At 35.3% G+C, this 21,081-nt stretch overlaps 1 protein-coding gene across 3 annotated transcripts in view; it reads right to left on the bottom strand.

Moving 5' to 3' along the window:
- The window catches only part of heph (polypyrimidine tract-binding protein 1 heph), a 613,245-nt gene that overhangs the window by 564,176 nt on the left and 27,988 nt on the right, over positions 1-21,081 (bottom strand). For 2 of the 3 annotated variants that reach the window (XM_065347154.1, XM_065347157.1), the window contains exon 2: positions 19,902-19,923. The exons of the other annotated variant lie outside the window; for it this stretch is intronic. Coding sequence is in view for 1 of the 2 variants with exons in the window: in XM_065347157.1 (XP_065203229.1) it covers positions 19,902-19,923 (22 nt within the window). In the remaining variant the exon portion in view is untranslated. The remainder of the gene's footprint in view (positions 1-19,901; positions 19,924-21,081) is intronic. 3 annotated transcript variants of the gene reach the window in all.

Raw genomic sequence — 21,081 nt, 5'->3', positions numbered from 1 at the left:
AAACTAAAAACAGCGTTGTTAGAAAAAAAGCATTTGATAGTTTAAATCATAAATTCATGCTCAGGGCTTTGAGGAACCAGGGTGTCCCTGAGTTATACATGAAAATCATTGAGAATTTGTACAGAGACCTGGAAGCAAGAGTAGTGACTGAAATTTCAAAGAAATGATTGTTACTTCATTCTAAAAAATTGAAACCACCAGCCGCAATTGAGATTGTTAAAGGAATGAATGATTCCGAAACTTTGAACGAAATGAAGAAAAAAGTAGCAGAATTTCAAAGGAGTCTTTTAATTCATTCTAATTGTGCACTTTATTTTTATTGAGGAAATTCTCATTTGATTTTTAATATTTTAGGAAGTATGTGGTTTCAACTAGTTGTTGTCCGCACAGCCGGACACAACCAAAGATGTTGATGTTACGAATGACCTAGGTCAGAATTTGACCCTAACTAGGTATAATGATCGATCTAGCTGGTTCATACCTTCACAGCAGCGGGTATTTATTGGCTTCTCCAGATGGAATTCGTCCCAATTTCACTGTTGAAATTAAATGTCCCTATTCATTAAGAAATAAACGGTGGCAAACTACAGTCGACTGCATAGATTCGTTTATTAAATTCAATATTTCAGAAACGAAGAAATATGTTCATTCAACATCACATAAATTTTATCGCCAAGTGCTACTTTATGCTATAGACACCCTTAAATTCCACCATAATCACTATTCCTCGTAATGAAGAGTATAAAAGTAATATTGATAAGTTAGTTGAGTGATACTGTGATACTGTGATACATTCCAGCTGTACCCAGTTCTCCCAAAAAGCAGAATTCAATTCATTTTCGAGAACATCTTTGTACATACAGTCTGCACTCTGCAATCCAACTGATAAAAAAGGTTCAGTTGACTGGTAATTTTTGTAGCTCAAAAAATTCAGTTGGTTTTTTGTAAGAAATATGGATCTAAAATGTCAGGAAAGATGTACATATTTCGGATTTTCGAAGTACCTAGCACAATGAGAGAGAAAGAAGAGAGGGCTCAAAAATACCTAATTTTCAAAATGGCTATAGCTTGAAAAGATATATTTTACAATTTAGCACTGGGCACTCCCTTGGCTGGCTAGTTGCGTAATGGGGTGCTAGTGCCCCTCAAGAGTGATTTTTGGGCGAATAAAATCGATAAACAGGCGTCATTAAGTCAGGAACCCAAAAAATTCGTATGCATAGCATATAGAAATTCTTCCACGCTCATTGAACCAAAATGTGTGAAAATCCGCTCGCATCAATAAGCCCAATCAAATTTCAAGTCGCGTCCCCTATAATTTAGAGTGAATGTGAATTTTAGAATTATTCAAAACTGACTTCGCGACCTTTTTGGAGATTCCAAAGCATTTTAAATAATTGATTCACACGAAATACTTTAAAAAGCCGAAATATATTATCCCTTCTTCAAGAGGAAATTAGATAATTTTTTAGTAACTCCACACTTGAAATTGTAGGGAGTGTGATTTCAAAATCCGACAACGTTCCATTGTGCGAATCATTTTTTACAAACTTTGGTTTAATGGACATGGAGTCAACTTTTTACGCAATGCACATGAATTTTTCGAGCCCACGATTAAATGGCACCCACGGCAACCATTTCAGTGATGAATTTGCTCATATTCGTAAATCACACTTATGGAACTTTGGAGTGAATGGAATGCCCTGTACTACTCTGTGTAAACAAAATTTTAAGCCTGAACCATGTTGAAAATTGGGAATTTTTAGGTCCAAAATACATCTTTAAAGACACCGAAGATTTTAGACTTACACTGATAGAAAAAATTCGTAAGGATTACTTAATTTTTACGTAAAAGTTGGACAAGGGTCAGATTTCGTGATTATTACATTTATGTTTTGAAACGATTCCTTCAAATGGCAAGTATGCTTTACTAAAAATGACAATACCATTCACCATTCAATATTGTAACAGTTACTTTACTTTTACGTAAAAACTACCTGATGTTAAAAGAACGAATACCTACACAACCTTTCAATAAACAAACCGGTTGTTAGGACAATTGTTACAGGACACAATAGGAGACAGCACTTTTAGTGTTCATCTTCCACTAGTAATCGAGAAGGAAATAACGTTTACAATATTTAATCATTTGAATTTTAAAAATTAAAAACAAAAGGAAGATATGCATATTTTCAATTTATTTCTTCAGATTTGTACTTTCCTCATTACGTTGAATTTTTTCAACTTATAATTGGCCACTAAAATTCCTACACCTAAACCTATCTGGGATTCGAACCTGGGACCTCTTGTTCCTAACACCCTATACCTAACCCTACGACTACCAGTATCACATAGAGTTCCTGGCATAAAATGAATACATAGGTATGATTTGCTTGCAAACAAGCTTAGGCTATGACATGTTTTAATTATTGCACACATTAAAGTTGAAAAAATTTACACTCATGTCTTCTTATTGTAGAAAATTCATTCCAATAATTTTTTTTAAATTTCAGTAAAACCAAAAATTGTAAAGCTACATTCAGAAATTTTTCTAATTTAATTTAAAAAATATTAGGTATGAAAATGCAAATGAAAAACCTATTAAAAAAATTATTTCAATTGAATTGGAATTACTTTTTTAAATTTATTGAATAAATTTTCAAATTGATTTTTTTATTTTCATTAATCTGCAAAACAAAATTCTTTTGTACAATGAATTTAAAAAAATTTCAAATTCAGCTATACACAATAAATTTTTGGTTTTACTGGAATTTAAAAAAAATGTATTCGACACTTATTTACTTATTGTTTATTTTTTTGTTGATATTTTTGATTCATCGAAATTTCAATTTCGTTTTTTACATTTCACTATTGCCCATTTAGAATATTTTTCAAATCTCATAATCAATAAATTTTAAATCAAAAATTTTGAATGGGTAATTTTCAAATTGAAAAAAAAATTGAAAATAAGGGTTTTTTGATCAATACAAAATATTTTAAAAAACAAAAAGATGAACAGTAAATATAAATTTAGAGAAAATTTATTCTCCTTACTAAAGCAATAACACCTCATATTTTATGATTTTTTAGATTTTCTGGACAAAGTAAGGGAATTGAGTATAACTTAAATATGTATGAACTGAATTTGAAGATATTGAAATTTGCTATCGATTGGTATGAAATTTTTTGAACTTCATGGAATAATAACGATTTTACAAGGATTTTTATTTGAAAATGTTTGCCAAGTGTTTAATTTGAATTGAAAATGATGTAAAAAAAAAACTGATGAATAAGTAAAATTTCTGGAAAAAATGTTGCATGGATTACTTATGTACTTGTGTTGAAAATCAAACAGTTAGGTACTCATTTTCCAAGCAATCATAATTTTAAAGACAGGATTTAATACCTTGATTGAAGTAAGAAAAACTTGGGAAAAAAGTAGTATCTTCTGTAAAATTTTTGCATTTGTTGCACAGTAGAAAATGCAACATTACTTGAATTTTTTTCTGCAACTATTACCTCGAAAAAAACACTAGTATGTAAGTGAGGTGTAGAAAAAACCTGAAATAACGTAATGTTTCAGTAAAACTATACTGAATCGATTGCCGCGTAAAACCAGAAACAGTTACGGGATGTTTCACGTAATTCTTACAGTATTTAAACGGATTTTATACTTTTTTTAGGATAAGCGTTCCCCATTTGCAGCAATAAAAGTTACAATTCTGATTTCTGTAATTGTTACTGTGATTGAATAGTAATACTGGACAATTTTCACAGTAACTATACCTGAAATACTGAGTCACTGTTTCTTTAAATTATGCTGCAACAGTTGTTTTTCCCTACCTTGTAATTGTTACTTTAGAATTCAGTTCTACTTGCTCTTAATTTCAGTATAAATTACTTGAAATTTTAGGTAATCATTCCGTCAAGTAATCATTCCGTAAATTATCTCACTGGTTACAGAAAACTTCTTCTTGAATACAAAAAATTATAAAATGAATACCAAATAAAATGTGATTTACGATTTTTTCCGCGATTTTTCGTAATATTTACTGTAAAAAAGTAACACTTACCAAAAATATTGTAAATAATGCCAAATTTACAGTAAATTTTACGAAAAATTTCTATCAGTGTATCGCTCTCATTTCTCTAGACATTCACGGGGCGTTTGACCACGCCAGATGGGTCGATATCATTAGTGTTTTCAACCGTCTCGCTATTCCCCACTTTATAATCGCCTTGATCCTCTCCTGCTTCGCTGACAGGGAGATTCTCTTCGATGATATACGTAAATGGATCGACCGCGGATGTCCACAAGGATCATCAATTGGACCAACAATGTGGAACGCCGATTTCGACGACATCATGCGAATAATTAAAGAAATTTTTACAGTAACGTGGAATTCTTCAAATTATCAATATGTATTTGATTAATCCACCCTGTATGTATTATTCACCATCCCCTCGTAACCATCTTACAGTGATGGTACATAACTGGAAATATTATCGCGACTCCTTTTCAAGGAACAGGGTGGCACTTTGACTACCCCATGTCTCTCCCTGCCCATCATCTTTCTTTCATCATCGCAGTACTGCAAGACAGTTATGTGTACAATTCGAATGCCTCGTTCGTATAAATACGACTAGATTACCACACCGATATCATACGAGTACCACGATTCAGGAAACATGTACCTCTATACTACGCTACTGGTACATGCACAGCACACTAGACATAGTAAGAATGTAGAGGTACGTACGTATAATCGTTAAATTTAAACTACTGCACTCGTTTCTATGTACTGTCATCGTTTTCGGACAACTTGGAGTGTAATACACTCAAAGTTGTCCGAAAACGATGACGATAACTACTTGGGATAGGTCAGTAGTTAGTACGTAGAAACGAGTGCAGCAGTTTAAATTTAATCAGCGTTGCTACTCCACTTCGTCGTTGTCTTATCAGATGATTTATGATTTTATTTAGATTTCGTCGAGTCGCTTCTATGTACTTTTTATTCGTTAATGCATAATTATTGGTGGGTGCGTGCGTCTTGTCGCACGTCTGTCAGAAGAGGACTACCAGGTTTCCTTTTACGACTAACGTCGCTCTATTTAATAGCACATAGTAAGCAATAATGTTATTTTATTTTAATTTTCAAAAGATTGAAAAACGGTGAAGGTTTTTCTATGGCATTTGCGTTCAGTAACCATACACATAAAAGTTTTAATTGAAGTATTTTCACGGTGTCTCAAGATAAACGTTAGCGTGATCAAGCCAAATGTAATGATGAGTGACAAGCAGGAGTCTTACATCATTTCTTTTTTGGATTTTTGACGAATTTTTGAAAATTTAAAAAAATGTATTGATAAGAGATGATCATTAATTATAGGTTGGGTGAATGAGGCATATCTTCTAATACTAGTAGCGATCTTTTGTGGGGAAAATAATGTTTGATGCTGATTTTTATGTAGAAACTCAAGGTGGGTAAAAATTCACTTTCCCTCAAATACAATACTTAATGAGCGGGATCAAAAATTACAAATACATGACATATTTTTTTCATGGTTTTGATTACGTTGATTTTGGATATAGAGAATTTAAATTCAAAGCACCTAAAAATGAGAAAAAAAGTCACAAGTGATTTCCAATTTTTCATTCAAAATTCCATTGGATCTTTTTTCCCACCTTGAGTTTCTACCCACAAATTAGCATCTAACAGTATTTTCTGCACAAGAGATTACAACTCGTATCAGAAGATATGCCTCATTCACCTAACTTTTATTAATGATCACCTCTTTTCTCAACACCCTCTTTAAATTTTCAAAAATTGGTCAAAAATCCAAAAAAGAACTTCAGCTCCCTGAAATTTTGAGTCATTCTCTATCGATCTAGCTTGATTTCATGCGAATCAGAGCGTATGAGGTTCTCCTGATAGAGAAAATAAGACTAACGGGCGCATCTTCGCATTGACGATGCTGGCGAGAATGCTGGAAGAGAGCATTTCACGCCAAAGAGGAAACCTGGTGAACGAGCAAGACACACAGCATACAGAGAGAACTCGAATCCTACGGTGCGGTATATAAGGAAAGGTGTTGATAAGAGGCGCGAAACACCGTGCGGAATAAAGGGTGATCATTAATCATAGGCTGGCTGGGTGAATAATGATAAATATGTAGGTTGATGTGTAACTCGGTAGTAGTCGTAAAAGATAGATCGTGTATAAACGCGCTTTCGGGCTAATTGTTCGCCCGACGAAGAAGAGAGATGGCCAAGACCAGCCGAAGAAGGCAGGGTACATTTTCCATTTCGTCCAGTTACTGTGTACGATGATGACGATGGCGGTAGCGCGGCGTATATAGCTTAGGCAACAACGACAGCAGTATTTTCATTTGTCTTTTTGCTAACACGAAGCATGGTGGCGAGGCGAAGGAGGAGGACAGTGTAGTTTTAATAGGTTTCGCAGTAATTAAAAACCCTGTGCTTCGGACCGATTATCGATGTACGTGATACTGTCAAGAGAAGTATAGGTGAGCAAGAAGAGCAGGTAACAACGTTTAATCTGATTTATTATTTTCTTTCGTTTTTGGCGCTCGCTGCTCGAGTATTGTGGAGGGATGATAGGGGCCGATTTGTGACGGTTACTGGAACCAGCAGCATCTCTTGGTACCGCTACCGAGAAGTAGATTGTATTTTTAATTATAAAATTCGCATTTCTGGATGTCGGATGTGGAAGGGTAGGATGAATTGCAACCATTACGATGGAATGTGGTAAGAAAAGCACCGAGTATCTATGTTATTGGTGGCGTTTTTCTGTTTAGAGGTAACCGCGGTGGAGATGGTTGGAATGGCAGTTTCAATATAAAATAAGAGTTTCGAAGAGTCGAATTGAAACTGTCGCATCAGTGACTGAACAACCTTAAAAGTAAGATCTGGTTCAATAATGCTGTGGATCAGCAGTCAGAGGAGCAAAATGACCTTCTACAACCCTCTCATGGTCATCTCAACGTTTGCAACCCCTGCTTTTATAAAATTGGGATTTCGAGAAGAAATGTTTGCCAGTACGACAGAAAAATCTTCATCTCATCCACGAGGAATTTAGCTAGTAAGTAATTGTTTATTTCATAGACCTCACTCAATCATCGTCATATCATCGAAGACTTAAGGATGATGACGACGAAGCAGAAGAACAAGTCTACGAAGACAGGCAAGCATCTTGACGCGAAAAGTTGCCGAAGCGTATTATGTATATCTACGTACATAACTGACGCATGGTAATTAATTTCAACTATTCTCTTTCGCTTCGTTCGCCAATTATCAAAGTTTACCGAGGTTAAACAATGATAATTGAACTACTTAAGACGCTTTTCTTTTATTATCTCCTGCTTTGCTCACTTCTATCGTCAAATTGTTCCAACACGCTCGTATACTTTGACGTTTTAAGCATTGGAAAGTGATTATTTTACTCGCATAGTAAAAATCCTGCACAGGGTTCCCACCAAAGCGAACTTGCGAGTTCGTAAACAGTTTGTGAAAAATCACCATTTTCATTGAAATTATGTACCTCAAATATTTTCAAATGCTTGCATGAGTACATATGTAACATCGAAAATTTTCACTCATTCCTATTATTCAACTGTATGAATTTTTTTCATCTCAAACGTGTGTTATTCCTTCCGGTGTAAAAATAATTTCCTAACCGACCACCATTGACGTACGTACATTGTACCTACCATCAGACACGGACACATTAATCAAAACATATCCATAAATCTTTCGCGTACTTTATCGTCCATAAAGATAAATTTATTCGAAATCAGGGAAGAGAGAGTGAAGAACACAACACACCGACAACGGGATAGTAAAAAAAAAATGCTCCATCTTTTTATAATTTGTTTTTTTCTCTCTCATTCTGCGCCTCGTGCTGTTTCCCTTTCTCTGTCTAAATAAAAATTGTAAATTATGATGCGGTTAAACGTACCGAAAATCAACAAAATAAACCTGCTGCTGCCGTAGTGACGAATTAATGGAGCGACGTACTGTAGTAGGTACAGAAGACGTCGCCTTTGAGGTAACTTATTATGTCATCGCGGCGTTCTTTTCTTTTACTTACTTGTGTATACTAGATGGAATCTACTTTGCTGGTACATTTCCAAACGAACGCGGCTGGATTTGGATTCGGATTAAACATCGGGTTTTTTTTTATTTTACCTTTCGGCTTAGCGCGAATATAATACGATGAAACGAGCCTGAATGCTGTACTCTTTTCAAAAGCCTTACTAATTCGAAGATCCGATTTAGGCTAAAAGATATCTTAATTAAGATATCGTGCTACGAATACGTATAGTGTCTCTTTTAGCGATACCTTATAAAAACCTCGATGTAATAATTGGGATTATTCGGTCGCTTTCGCGAATCTTTTCTCTATGTATTTTATCATTTGGATGCTCAATCGTCGAATTTATATTGCATATTTTTAGAATGTAGTCTCAGATGATGAACTAATGAATTTCTTTCTTCGTCGATTTCAAGTAAATAATTCTTGTCAATTTTCTGACTTTTATAAAAAAAAAAAACGACAGAAATGGCTACTGCGGCAATCAGTTTAATTCCAAATTTCACCGGATCAGTCTGGGGTTCATTGATGAGAATAACTTCCAATACGGAATGTTCTCTCAGGCTCATTTATAGCGTTAGCGTACCTACGTACGTGTTGTAGCCATTTACATAAATGTTCAAAATTCATCTCTTTGGATGAAAATTTTTGAAAATATTTTTGAAATTAAATTCAATAAAAATGTAGCATTTTTTCATCGAAAAGTGAAAACATATTTTTGAATGGTTGATAATGGCGTGAGGTTATTGAAATCATACTGTCGAGAGTGTTGTTGGAAGAGAGAGAGAAAAGCAAGTAATCTCGTTAATTTTCTAATTTTTTATCGGATTTCTGAAGAAGAAAAAAACGATAGAAATGTCTACTGGAGCAAGCTTTGAAACAGACTCCTTTACGTCCTTTCTATAGTACTCCCTCTTCTGATCCAATAAAATGGATGATATTATGGTGGCACAAATTCACCAACAACAATAAACATCAGCGAGCATATTCAAAACATATTTGAAGCCGCCAAACGAACAATTAATATTGTACAGTATGAAAATGAAATTTTTTTTAGACTTTTGCTGGAAACGAAGAACTTTTACACAACATCAACTCCGATTAAGACTAAACTTGACTCATCAAAAGAACATGACATCCCGAACTCAGAATCAAATTACATATAAGTCACTGAAGTTGATGTTTCAATCTTGGAAGAATTTCTCAAAATGGCGGAAATTGGCTATTGGTGTATTCATTTTCTTCAAAAAGAATAAATTGGCTTCAACATATCAAAAAATCAGCCAATTTGGGCCGCAACTTTATGCTAGATACTCGGTTTATGTACTGATTTGCGTCTTACCCTAATCGATTGGGAATTTCAAATTTACGACAGGATTAAATTTTCAGCCACTAAAGTTGATTACACCTTCCGGAGAGATTTGAAACCTCCTAAGAAAAGTCAACTTATACTGAAGGCTCCAGATCGTTTCCAAAAAAGGTAGCAATTGAATCGTGGAATCGACTTTAGCACATCAACCGAGTCTCAGATTTTCATCGCTGTCATGTATTCAATTCACTCTTTTGGTAAAAAATTTATAAACCAATAACCTGCAGTTTCTGCTATTTTCAAACATTCGCCAAAAAAATCGAAAAATCAACTCCGGCAACTCTAAATTTGGTTCTGAGGTCTGAGTGACATGCTGTTTCTGTGCGTCCAAGTTCCACCTAATCAGTGCTGACGAGTTGGGTTTCGAGAGGTAAAAAATAATGTTTTTCTTTCAATCACAGGTGCTTATCCGAAATTTGCAATTGATCGTTTTTTCAAAATTCCAGGGATTTTGTGTGAAAATTACGAAATTCTCTGACTTTTCCAGACCGACTGAATTCCCTGACTTTTCCAGATTTTCCCGGTGAATGAACACATTGAGAAAGTTGCATAAGGTTGGATAAAGAGCAACCCTTCATGAACACATGTTTAGAGTTTTTACAGAGCCAGCTTGTCCAAGTTCAAATGTTAGCGCACCTGCATCCACCCACAAATGGATCCAAATCGGCTGCACTTGGAATATACATCAATACTTCAATAGTTTAAAATTTTATCACAGATCGCAAGATAGTTTTTCTTATTTGCTTTTTATCAACTTTTGAACAAGTTTTTTTTCTGATACATATTTCTGAATGTAGTTACATATTATATGTAGAGAGACCATGGTCAAACATACATAAATATATTTTGAATTATTCAAAAACTTGACTATTTATAATTTAGGAACATTCGATTCGCTGATTGCAAGAGAGTATCTGCATATTCTTTTTGCAGGACGCTTTAATACTTTCAAAATTTTTTCCTAACAACATCCCTTCGTGCCACCTTCAATTAATAACATATCCTTAAGACATTAGTGCAACTCAGCCTCTAAAATTCAGTAAATAAGCGAACATAACTCCTTGTGCTCAGCATGAGCGACTCACTCATCAGAGGAAATGAGGCTGAGATCAGTCACCTATGAATATGAAACTACCTAGTACCTACATTCACCCACAGTCATAATTTTTCCCTCGTTAATTATCGAGAAAAATTTGACGAGGAAAACTGTCACGGTGAAAAAAACTGACTTTACTAAAGAAAAAAAAACCGACAAATTTGCAATGATTCAAATCATTTTCCGTGTGCAAAAACGGCACAATATTAGGAAAAACGACAGTGTTTCGGACGACTGGTAGCTGGCGAGAAACTGGCACGATAATCGTTGACGGATGCCAACTGCAGGGAGCTGCCTGCCTTACAGTACATAGAACGCGAGTAAATGCGCGCATAGGAAAAAGATTTATGTATACGAAAGGGGGTCTCCTATTTAGCGCTATAATATACATCAAACGTCGGCTCTCGACGATGCTCGTATATATAGAACGATTGCCTTAATTAATAACGCGACGCTACTCGATCATAAAATATACTCGTAGCTTATGCGTGCCTCACATGGTTTATTTAACCACGAACACACACGCGAATTTACACAAATCGTGAAAAAAAAACGCAGAGTGGAGTACGTAGAATGAAGTGGATTTCACGGGTCTGCGTTTTTTTCCTTGGAGTGGTCATCTGCCTTGTCTTTTTTTTTTTACCAAGTGTGTGAGTTCGGACCACACACTGCGGAAAGGTTGAGTTGAGATTCTATCCAATATAAACGAGTAATGACGAATCTAATACGTATTTTTGAGCATACGCATTTTTAAAAAAGTACTGGTATTCGTAGCCCTAGCTGGCTCTTTTTCCTTCACCCCCTCAACGCGGATAATTAGCGAAATACTGTTCGGTTCGATATATGTGTGTATGGTAACACAGTATTCGTTACTGACAGCTCCATTATCGTTGATCAATTAGAGTCATTTCGCTAATGGAGCTGGGAAACGAATTCCGATACATCAATGTCTGTATCGTTTTTTAGACTCGTAATTGAGTAATTTCGTGTGAGAATACATACTCATAGTTCATTGAAAACCCGTTTTTCTGGAAGTTAGTATTTAACATGTGTAAGCTATTCGCTGATCTCAAGAGTTGAGTATTAAATATTTTGTGTAATACTCTGGCCTTAAACTGCTTTAAATTCGACAAATGTTGAAATCGAGCTGTTTTAGCCTTGCAGACAATGTTTGAGAACGACATAAGGGGCTCATCTTCATTCGAGTATTTCAGCATCTTCAATCTTACCGATATCTGATAATTCGAAAAAATTTACGATCTCGGTATCGTAAATTTTTCAGGATTAGCAAACATCTGCGTCTTTTTCTCGCGTAATCTTCGTCACAACATAACACAGCAGCGCCGAGCAGTGAAAAATAAATCACATACACACGACAAATCCATACTGCATGTACACAAATATGTACATACGTTTTCGAAGGACTAAAACTAAAGGATGAAAGATTAACAGAAGGTATACGTATTTACCATCAAGCAGCAAGATTTGCATATGGTGGATGGAAAAAAAATATGTCGGAGAATTCAACGAATTCAGTCAAGACTCTTTTTATTTCAAGTTGAAAGTCACTTGGAAAAAATGTTGGCTCCGCAGGTGCTTCTGGAGGGAAGACAAAATTCTCAAAAAAGGACATTTTCGAAAAAATCACGTTTTTTTCGCGCTAGCCCCAACTCAAGCTGTTTTGGGGAAAATGGCCCAGTTCCAAACGATAAAAGGTATTCAAGATTCAGCATCGATAAAGGTCATTTCCAAAACAAAGGCCGTTTTTAGAATTCTACTAAGTGGTGGTGCCAATTTCAAAAAAAAAAAATATATATATACTGTCTTATAGTACATTGCGAGATCCACCCCAAAAAATTTCGAAAAATGCTAAAAACTCATATAATAACCCTACAACTTCGTTCGAACGCATGTTCCAGTGTGTAAACAGTGCCTTTCTATGCATTGCCACCATCAATTTCGCGATCCGCATAAACCGAGATCCACCAATGGCCTAAACCTGATTTGGGGGTGGATCTCGCAAGATGCGTCGTTTATCTATTTTCAAAAATTGTATATAAGTATATGAATAGTAGGCAAAACGAGATCCGGCTGAAAATGTGTGTACAGGGTCCCCCGGATCTCACGAGTACCATGGCATATGAGAGAACTTGCGAGATCCGGCAAAAGGATCTCAGGATCTCGCAATGCCCGATTTTATATAAAACGGATCTCGTAATGTATGGTTTTTACATGTATATATATATGTGACGAAAATCGGATCATTTTTTCAATTTTTCATCTAAAAGGTTTGAGAGCCAGGGACTCAAAATAAACTCTGCAAAGTCCGAATTGCTGGTTTTTGGTTTTCAAGATCAGCATGTTCAGGACCTGAGTGGTAAGTGTATTTCCATGACGGAGCTTGTACGAGTAATGGGTCATGTAACTGTGCTCCTTTGGTACAGGTCACGCAACATAGGTACTTGGGAGTTCACGTAGATGCGAGTTTATCTTGGGAGGGTACATTGCGTCAATCTGAGAGATAAGCTTTACAAAATTGTTCACTTGTTAAAATACCTCTCTAGTATAGTATGGTGGTCACAGGCTCATTTGCGGAGGTTCTACATGGCCGTCTTTGAGGGGGTTTTAAGGTATTGTGTCATAGTTTGTGGGGGAGGGAGCAGCTAAACACTGGATCTGACCTACACTGGTGCTGCAAAAACGAGTTGTCAGGGTAGTGGCTGAAAAGCGTTGGGACATCCCATCCCTGTCCGTGTTCCAGTCACTTGGTTTGCTCAATATACTGCAAAGACGATGCAGCGATCGGTATAAGCACTTGCAATCATGTATTTCATTACGAGTGCTTCATGGATCTGACACACGTGGACGTGAAGGGCCACAGACGCGTTCCCATTGAACGTAACTGCCTCAGTTATATAATGTGCACCATGTTAGTGGTTTTCCACCGGTACAAATACGCATTCAGTTTCGTAGTGGGAGAGAGCAGCACCAGAAGGGCAGCATCGGGGGTTGCATTGTTGTCAAATTGGCAGAGGTCAACCTCCAGGTCTCGATTTCGTTTCCGTTCTACTCACATGGTATAAAAAATTCTCAGCCACTAAGAACAATCCTTAAAAAAAGGCCTACAATTTTTTCGGTAATGGTCAAGGTCGATGCAGAATCTTGAATATCATCTTTTGGAACTAAGCCATTTCTCTCAAAACAGATTGGAGAGTTAAAGCGAAAAAGCGATGATTTTTTTTTTTTTTTCAAAAATTCCCTTTCTTTGAGAACCCATATCTCCCTTACAGAGGCACCTCCGGAGACAATAATTTTTTCTCGGTGACTTTCAACTCAAAATGAAGATTTCCACTGAACTTGGTCAAAATCCTTTGACATTTTTTTTTCGCCATCAACACTAATGTTTAACCCAAATTCTCATGAAAATAATTCTGTGGCGGGAGAAATTGCAGCATTTTATACTCGTCGATAAGAGGCCTGAATGCTGCCTTGAAAAGATCAGTTTATTAAGCAGCGGCCATGGCACACAATGCTCGATTGTTAACTGACCAAATCTCGCAGAATTCTTTCCTGAATCAATTCGCTTCAGGTCAAACCATCCTCACCAATTTGAAGACCGCTGGAATTAAGTATCCAAAACGAGTGCTGTTATCTGTGGGCACATATGGAATCGCAGAGGAATACATTCTAAAGAAACTAATTCGAGAAACAACCTCGTTAATGGATTATCTCATCGAGTCGAAAGTTGAAAAAGTGGTGATTTTACCTCCCTCCTTTGTCGAAGAGACGAAGGAGTTAGCCATCCAATATCGATCATGGTTGCAGTACGTCCTCGTTCGATACAGTCAAGACATCACCATCAAATACGTTCATCAGGCAGAACGGATATTAGATCGAAACCCTCCGTTTGGTTCTGTCGATAAGAACCAGATTTGCAACGATTCTAGATGGTAGATATGATAAGCGTGACTTCATGGCTGTAAACAATTCCACTGAAGCGGACAGAGGCATAGTTAGGGGGGGGGGGGGTTTGGGGGTCTCGCCCTCCCTTGAGCTCAGGGTCGCCTTTAATATTTCACGATTAAAATTTCTCCACTGCACATGCATTCAAAAACTCTCATTTTTTAGACCCCTTGAATGGTCCATTAGTCAATTAGGGCTTAAAATTGGTTGAAATGAAAAACTGATCCAAATGAACCTCACATGGAGGATACCTGAAATATTTTGGAGTTTTGGAAAGAGAATCTCGCCTTGCCAAAAAAAATGTTGGTAGTGCCAATGTTCAGTACTTTTGCAGAACGTAGTTTTTCTACAACAGGTAATATTATTGTGAAAAAACGAACTTCGTTAGCTCCAACTACTGTTACAAAAGTTATGTTCCTTCATGATAATTCGTTCATTGTAACTTGTAATTTTTGAACAATTATCATTTTCTGTGAGCGATCCGAAATTATTTTTTATGTTGTGATTTTTTTTTTAATATTGCATATTACTTAATTAAACGTCAGTTTTGCGATGTTTTACCATGTTTTTTGACCCAAGTTCATTTGTTCCTATTCCTACTATGATTGTAAGACAATTATGACTTCAATTTTTTTTATTGTAAAATTATTTTATGGTCATTTTGATGTGTTCTCATTTACTTTACAACTTGGTCTCATTGTTTATATCGTTCCTAATGTAGGTTTATTTTAGATCCATTTCAAGTTTTTTTCTCATTTTATCATCAAATTATTAGGTATTGTTTGTTCATTTTGTTTTTAATGATAGTTAGAAGTATGCATTTGTCCAACATGAAGGTTATTCATTTTTATTTTTACATTGAGAAAAATACATCGTATAAGATAACAAGATAAAATCTTTTATTAAAAATCAAATTATATCAATGTAAAAATAAAAATGGATAAATTTCATGTTGGACAAAGTCATAGTTCTAACTATCATTAAAAACAAATGAACAAACAATACCTAATAATTTGATAATGAGAAAAAAACTTGAAATGGATCTGAAATAAACCCACATTAGGAACGATATAAACAATGAGACCAAGTAGTAAAGTAAATGAGAACACATCAAAAAGACCATAAAATAATTTCGTAAGGGTTGAAGACCTCTGGAGTCAAAACATCGGACCGGCAATATTCGCTAATACAATGTCTGCAAATCGCTTTAAATTTCTATTGAGAATAATAAGATTTGATGATGAACGAACTCGGCCACAAAGAGTTGAAGCAGATCGATTTGCGTTGTTTCGAGAAATATGGTCAAGTTTTTTGAGAAACTGCCAGCAAGATAATCGACCTAGCTCGAACATGACGCTGGATGAAACCATGTTGGGTTTCCACGGACGTTGTGGATTCGTCGTCTATTCATCAGGCAAAGCCAGATCGATATGGGCTGAAATTATACGTCAATAATTGCACAACGATCTAAACCACCCTACTTTGAGATTGTTTCTCGCCACACTTCGTGAGAATTATTGGATCTTGAATGCGAGATCCAAAGCCAAGTTTATCGCGAATGAATGTGTCACCTGCCAAAAAAATCAACGTCAAGGTCACCGAGCAATTAATGGAGCAATTAATGGGTCAATTACCTTTTACAAAAAGGTAATGAAAGTGAATAACAATAGCATCGATTATATTAAAGTCGTACTTAATCAAAGAAAGCAAAGCAACAAACGTGCATAAAGGTAGAACGAATGTTCCATCCATTAATCAAATTATTGTGATCGTGTTGAAGGGTGAAGAATATGGGAATTGTGATGCATATTATTATTGAATGCAATCAAACATAAGTATTTTTGTGGTTTTATTAATTATTGAAGTGCTTATCTTATAAAATGTTTGTTTTTATTTTCAGGACGAAATTATATCCTCCATAGGGTAACTGAAACGCATCAGTCATACGATCCCCTCCCCTTCAGTACCCTTTCTTATTCCCATATGGGACTGATGAGTATTCCATTCACCTTAAATTAAAAAATGGAACCAGTTTTCTGTCCGCAATGCAATATTATTAATATCGTTTGATGATGAGAGAAAATAATTAAATTATATTGATTGATGTGTAATCTTTTGAATTTGTTTGTTGTCGATGTGTTTACAAAAATCGAAGTTGAACGATTATTGTATGTATTTCAAATTGAATCAGTCAAAGTTGAGATGCGAAGAATCCACATTTTGAAGATTCATTAAACACAGATAATAGCAAAGATATCGGAAAGTTGGTGGTATTACTACTGTCATTCATTATTGGAGGCCCCGCTATATGTATGAGCTGAAAAGGTCCAAGATGAAATGCTACTTGTATTTCAGGTTAACAGGTTCCGTCAAAGTCTCGATGAGAAAGAGGCGGAAGTTGTAATGATAATCGAGCGTGTAAAAAATGGTATGGAATATACTCGTACCACCCATAAGACACAACTCGACAATGATTTTAGAAACATGGATATAACTTATTGAAATTCTTTCTTGTGCATTGTAATAATGATAACTTAAATATTTGAATTTAATCGATGTTTTTGCAATTAGAATCACGATCATCAAAATCAACATCACCTTTAAAAAACAAAAAAAGTCATCTTTCTCTTATTAGTGATTCTGAACCGGATTCAAAATATGAAAGTAATGCCGAATCGTCTGCCAGTAAGTTTTTCATGAATTACCTACTGAAATTCTTTCTTATGCAATGTGATGATAATCACTCCCCTGGAGAAATATCTAGATTGAAAAGAAAGAGACATGCTTCTCGTAATCGTACGGCGACAAAGAAAAAACAAAGGATCCTCAATTATCATCAGATCCTGATGATATCAGTTCAGATTCAAACGACTCGGAACGCCAATGAGAAACAATCTGCTTCCTTTCGGTCACAGAAATATAGACGTGAGTGGGAGAAAGAGCTGCCGTGGATCACGGAGTCGTCTATTAGTGAGTTATTTAGGGCAGTCCTTATTTTCGAAGTAGGTATTCTCCTTCCCAATTCCCAAAGTGGTGACCTCTGGTGAAAAAATAATTCCCTACATTTTATTTTTTCTATTGTCGAAAAACTCAGGCTGCGGTGAGCCCCTCAATTTTCAAACATTTTATAAAATACAAATTCACAGTAAAATTTTAAAATTTCAAAATTTCAAGTTCTATTATCTCTAAAAAGTCTCTTTTTGAGTAAAAGAAACTCTCATGACGATTTTAGCCCCCTCCATTGAAAACCAAACTGACCCCCTAAAATAGCTGAAATTTAATGTAAAATACGAATTTCAGCTATTCTAGGGGACCGACTTGGTTTTCTAGGGAGGGGGTTAGTATCCTCATAAGAGTTCATTTTACTCAGAAAAGACTTTTCAAAAGCGTTGGAACTTAAAATTTTAGAATTTTAAAAATTTTGCTTCGAAGTAGAATTTTTGAAGATCAAGAGGCCCACCGCAGCCCAAGTTTTTCAAAAATGGAAAAAATGAAAAATAGGGATTATTTTCTCATCAGAGATCACCACTGTGAGGGCTGGGAGCAGAAGAAATCGCGATTTTTTTTTTTTGTTGTCTATTTAAGGACCACCCTAATGAGTTATAAATCATCTACTTGCAATTTGCATATCATACTTGGGAAATTAGGAATGTATTGGTTATATATTATGTATAATATAATTTTTGTTAACAAGTGGATATTCTGCGCGTTGTCGTGTATGTAATGCAGATTTTAAAAAGTGAAAAATTGTCCTGAAATTATTTTTAAAAATGTGTGCCAATCGATCGAAATGCTCTTCTTTTATGTGAAAAATGTCACTGGAAAGTATGCAGAAGCACAAGTAATCGAAATTTTACGTGAAAACTCAGTACATCTGGGAATCGATGTCATTGCTCTAGATGGACAATTTCAGCTTCTCAAGGATGTTATGAAAGACTGTTCCACAGCCAGTGTCCAACAAAGTTAAAAAAAAGTAGCATCAATCCGAGATGGAAATGGAAATCTCAAATTTTCATTAGTATTGGAAATGGTTCGACTCACAGTGGGCCACAGACCCCTCGAAAACGGCGATAATTCGGATTCAACCCTCATCGATGTGCAATATGTCGATTAATATGTTTTCGACATCGTAGAATTCGAATCTGCACTTATTTTTTTTGTAGGAGTGGGGGGTGAGGCGTGGGGAGTGGGAAAATTTTAAATTTTGCATATATTATCGTGTGATATATCGATTAATATGTTTTCAAGGTCGTAGAATTCGAATCTGGAGTTATTTTTTTGGTAAGGGTGGGTGGTGAGGCGTGGGGAGGAGGGAATTTCAAATTTGGGGTATATTATTGTGTAATATGTCGATTGATATGTTTTCGAGGTTGTAGAGTTCGAATCTGGAGTTAGTTTCTTTGTAGAGGTGGAAGGTGAGGCATGGGGAGGTGAAAAATTCCAAATTTACTTTTTGATGTTTTGTTATACCACTGATTTTCAAAGTTTACAGTTTTTTATATAAAATCAGAACACATTTTGAAACAAAATTCACATAATCGGGCAATATCGTGTGTTCTCTTATGCATAGTGATGTGTATTTGGGAGTGGTGTATACTATGTTTTGGCGATTTTTTGCACATAATTGCACATTTTCTCTGCAGGTTCATTTTTCTATTAAAAATACATCAATTTCTTTCTCAATTGCCGAAATATTGCAATTTTAAGATCAAAACATGATATACTCGATTCAATTTAGATTGAAATACATTATTTGAGACATAAAATCAATTTTTCAAATCAACGATATTAAGAACCTCAAAAACATTACAATCGACATATTAAACGATAATATAAGCAAAATTTGGAAGTTTTTACCTCTCCACGCCTCAGTTCCAACTCCTACTAAAAAAATAACTCCGGATTCGAACTCTACGACCTTGAAAACATATTAATCGATATATCACACGATAATATATGCAAAATTTGAAATTTTCCCACTCCCCACGCCTCACCCCCCACCCCTACAAAAAAAATAAGTGCAGATTCGAATTCTACGATGTCGAAAACGTATTAATCGACATATTGCACATCGATGAGGGTTGAATCCGAATTATCGCCGTTTTTGGGGGGTCTGTGGCCCACTGTGCGACTGGTACCCATTTTTTCATAAAAAATATTTTTTCGAAGTTTCAAAACTCAATTTTTGGAATTTTTAACAGTATACATTCGCAGCAATCAACATCTGTAATATTTACTTTTCAGCTTCGTTTTATATTTTGCAATGCACAAGAAAATTGGCATAAATGATTAAGATAATCCTTCACCGCTACTAAAAAAAAGCAGAAAAATAATAGTAGGTAATACAACAAATTCATACCTTAAGTCCGGCGGCGATGTCTCTATACAGCGACAATTAAGAACAGAAAACAAAACAAAAAACAAACAGATGTTAGAAAGAAGTATTAGAAAATAAAAACTAGAAAATAGTAGTAAATGAAACAAAATACATAATAGATGAAACAATAAGAAAATTAAAAATATAATATAGCGTAATATACCGTGCGTTGTACTGATTGCAGTATGTAGGTAAAGCACTTCCTCTTCTACTTTCTATCAGTTGGTAACATTTTCGACACTCATAAAACAAAAACAAATTTTTTGTCTACCTTGGTACACTGTACACTGTACAGGCGATTAGTCGGTTCTCTCAACAATACTTCACTTCAGATAAATCTCGCTACCCAATAACTCGATAATTTCAAAATAATTCAACGCATTTTCCAATACACACAAAATATCTCACTTCTGCGTACATCATTTCAACAATCAACAAATTCAACAAGCTACACGGTATATTCAGGTTTTAAAGGACTTGAAATCAAGCGACAGAGAAAAATCTGCTATGAAAACGCTGTGATGAAAAAAAAATCAAACTCTCAAAAGGGTGCAAACTTCGCATAAAAAACAAATCAGTAGAAAGACAAAGAGAGACAGAGAGAAAGAAAAAGAGAGAAACAGCAAAATAATTAAAAGAAAAATTATCAAAAAATCATCGTGAGATCATTCACCGCAATCAAACAACAACATTACACAATGCAAAGACCTACCACACGAATAGAAAATTTCACTTTCGATTTATTCTACTTCTCGAGATCTTCGCCAACCTATGAAAAATTCAATTCCAAGAATTTTATATTTCAACAGGTTAATTCGACGTTAAAATGTAATATTACATGCAACACAACAAATCAAAAAATTATTTTGGCAGGTGAAACATCTCTCCTTTTCTGTCTCTACATTGATATATATTGTACATAGAATACAAGGTGAATCAGAAATGGTCTGGCTACTTCAAGAGGGTAAGTATGCAACTGAAGTTGTACATCATGTTATGATGGTTGCATTCGATAAGATCGCAGGAGCATGTCATACTAACACTTCAAATGATATCAAAAGCGTTTTCCAATTCCTTGAAAAATATTTAAAATTGAAAAAAGGGGGGAAGTGAAAGGGATTTGCGATACTTTTCCTGCGATATATTTGGGTGGGGGGGGGGG

This window comes from Planococcus citri, chromosome 1 (assembly GCF_950023065.1).
Source record: "Planococcus citri chromosome 1, ihPlaCitr1.1, whole genome shotgun sequence".
Taxonomy (NCBI): Eukaryota; Metazoa; Arthropoda; class Insecta; order Hemiptera; family Pseudococcidae; genus Planococcus; species Planococcus citri.
Note: the sequence above shows the minus strand (reverse complement) of the source record. Positions and strands in the feature narration are given on the sequence as shown.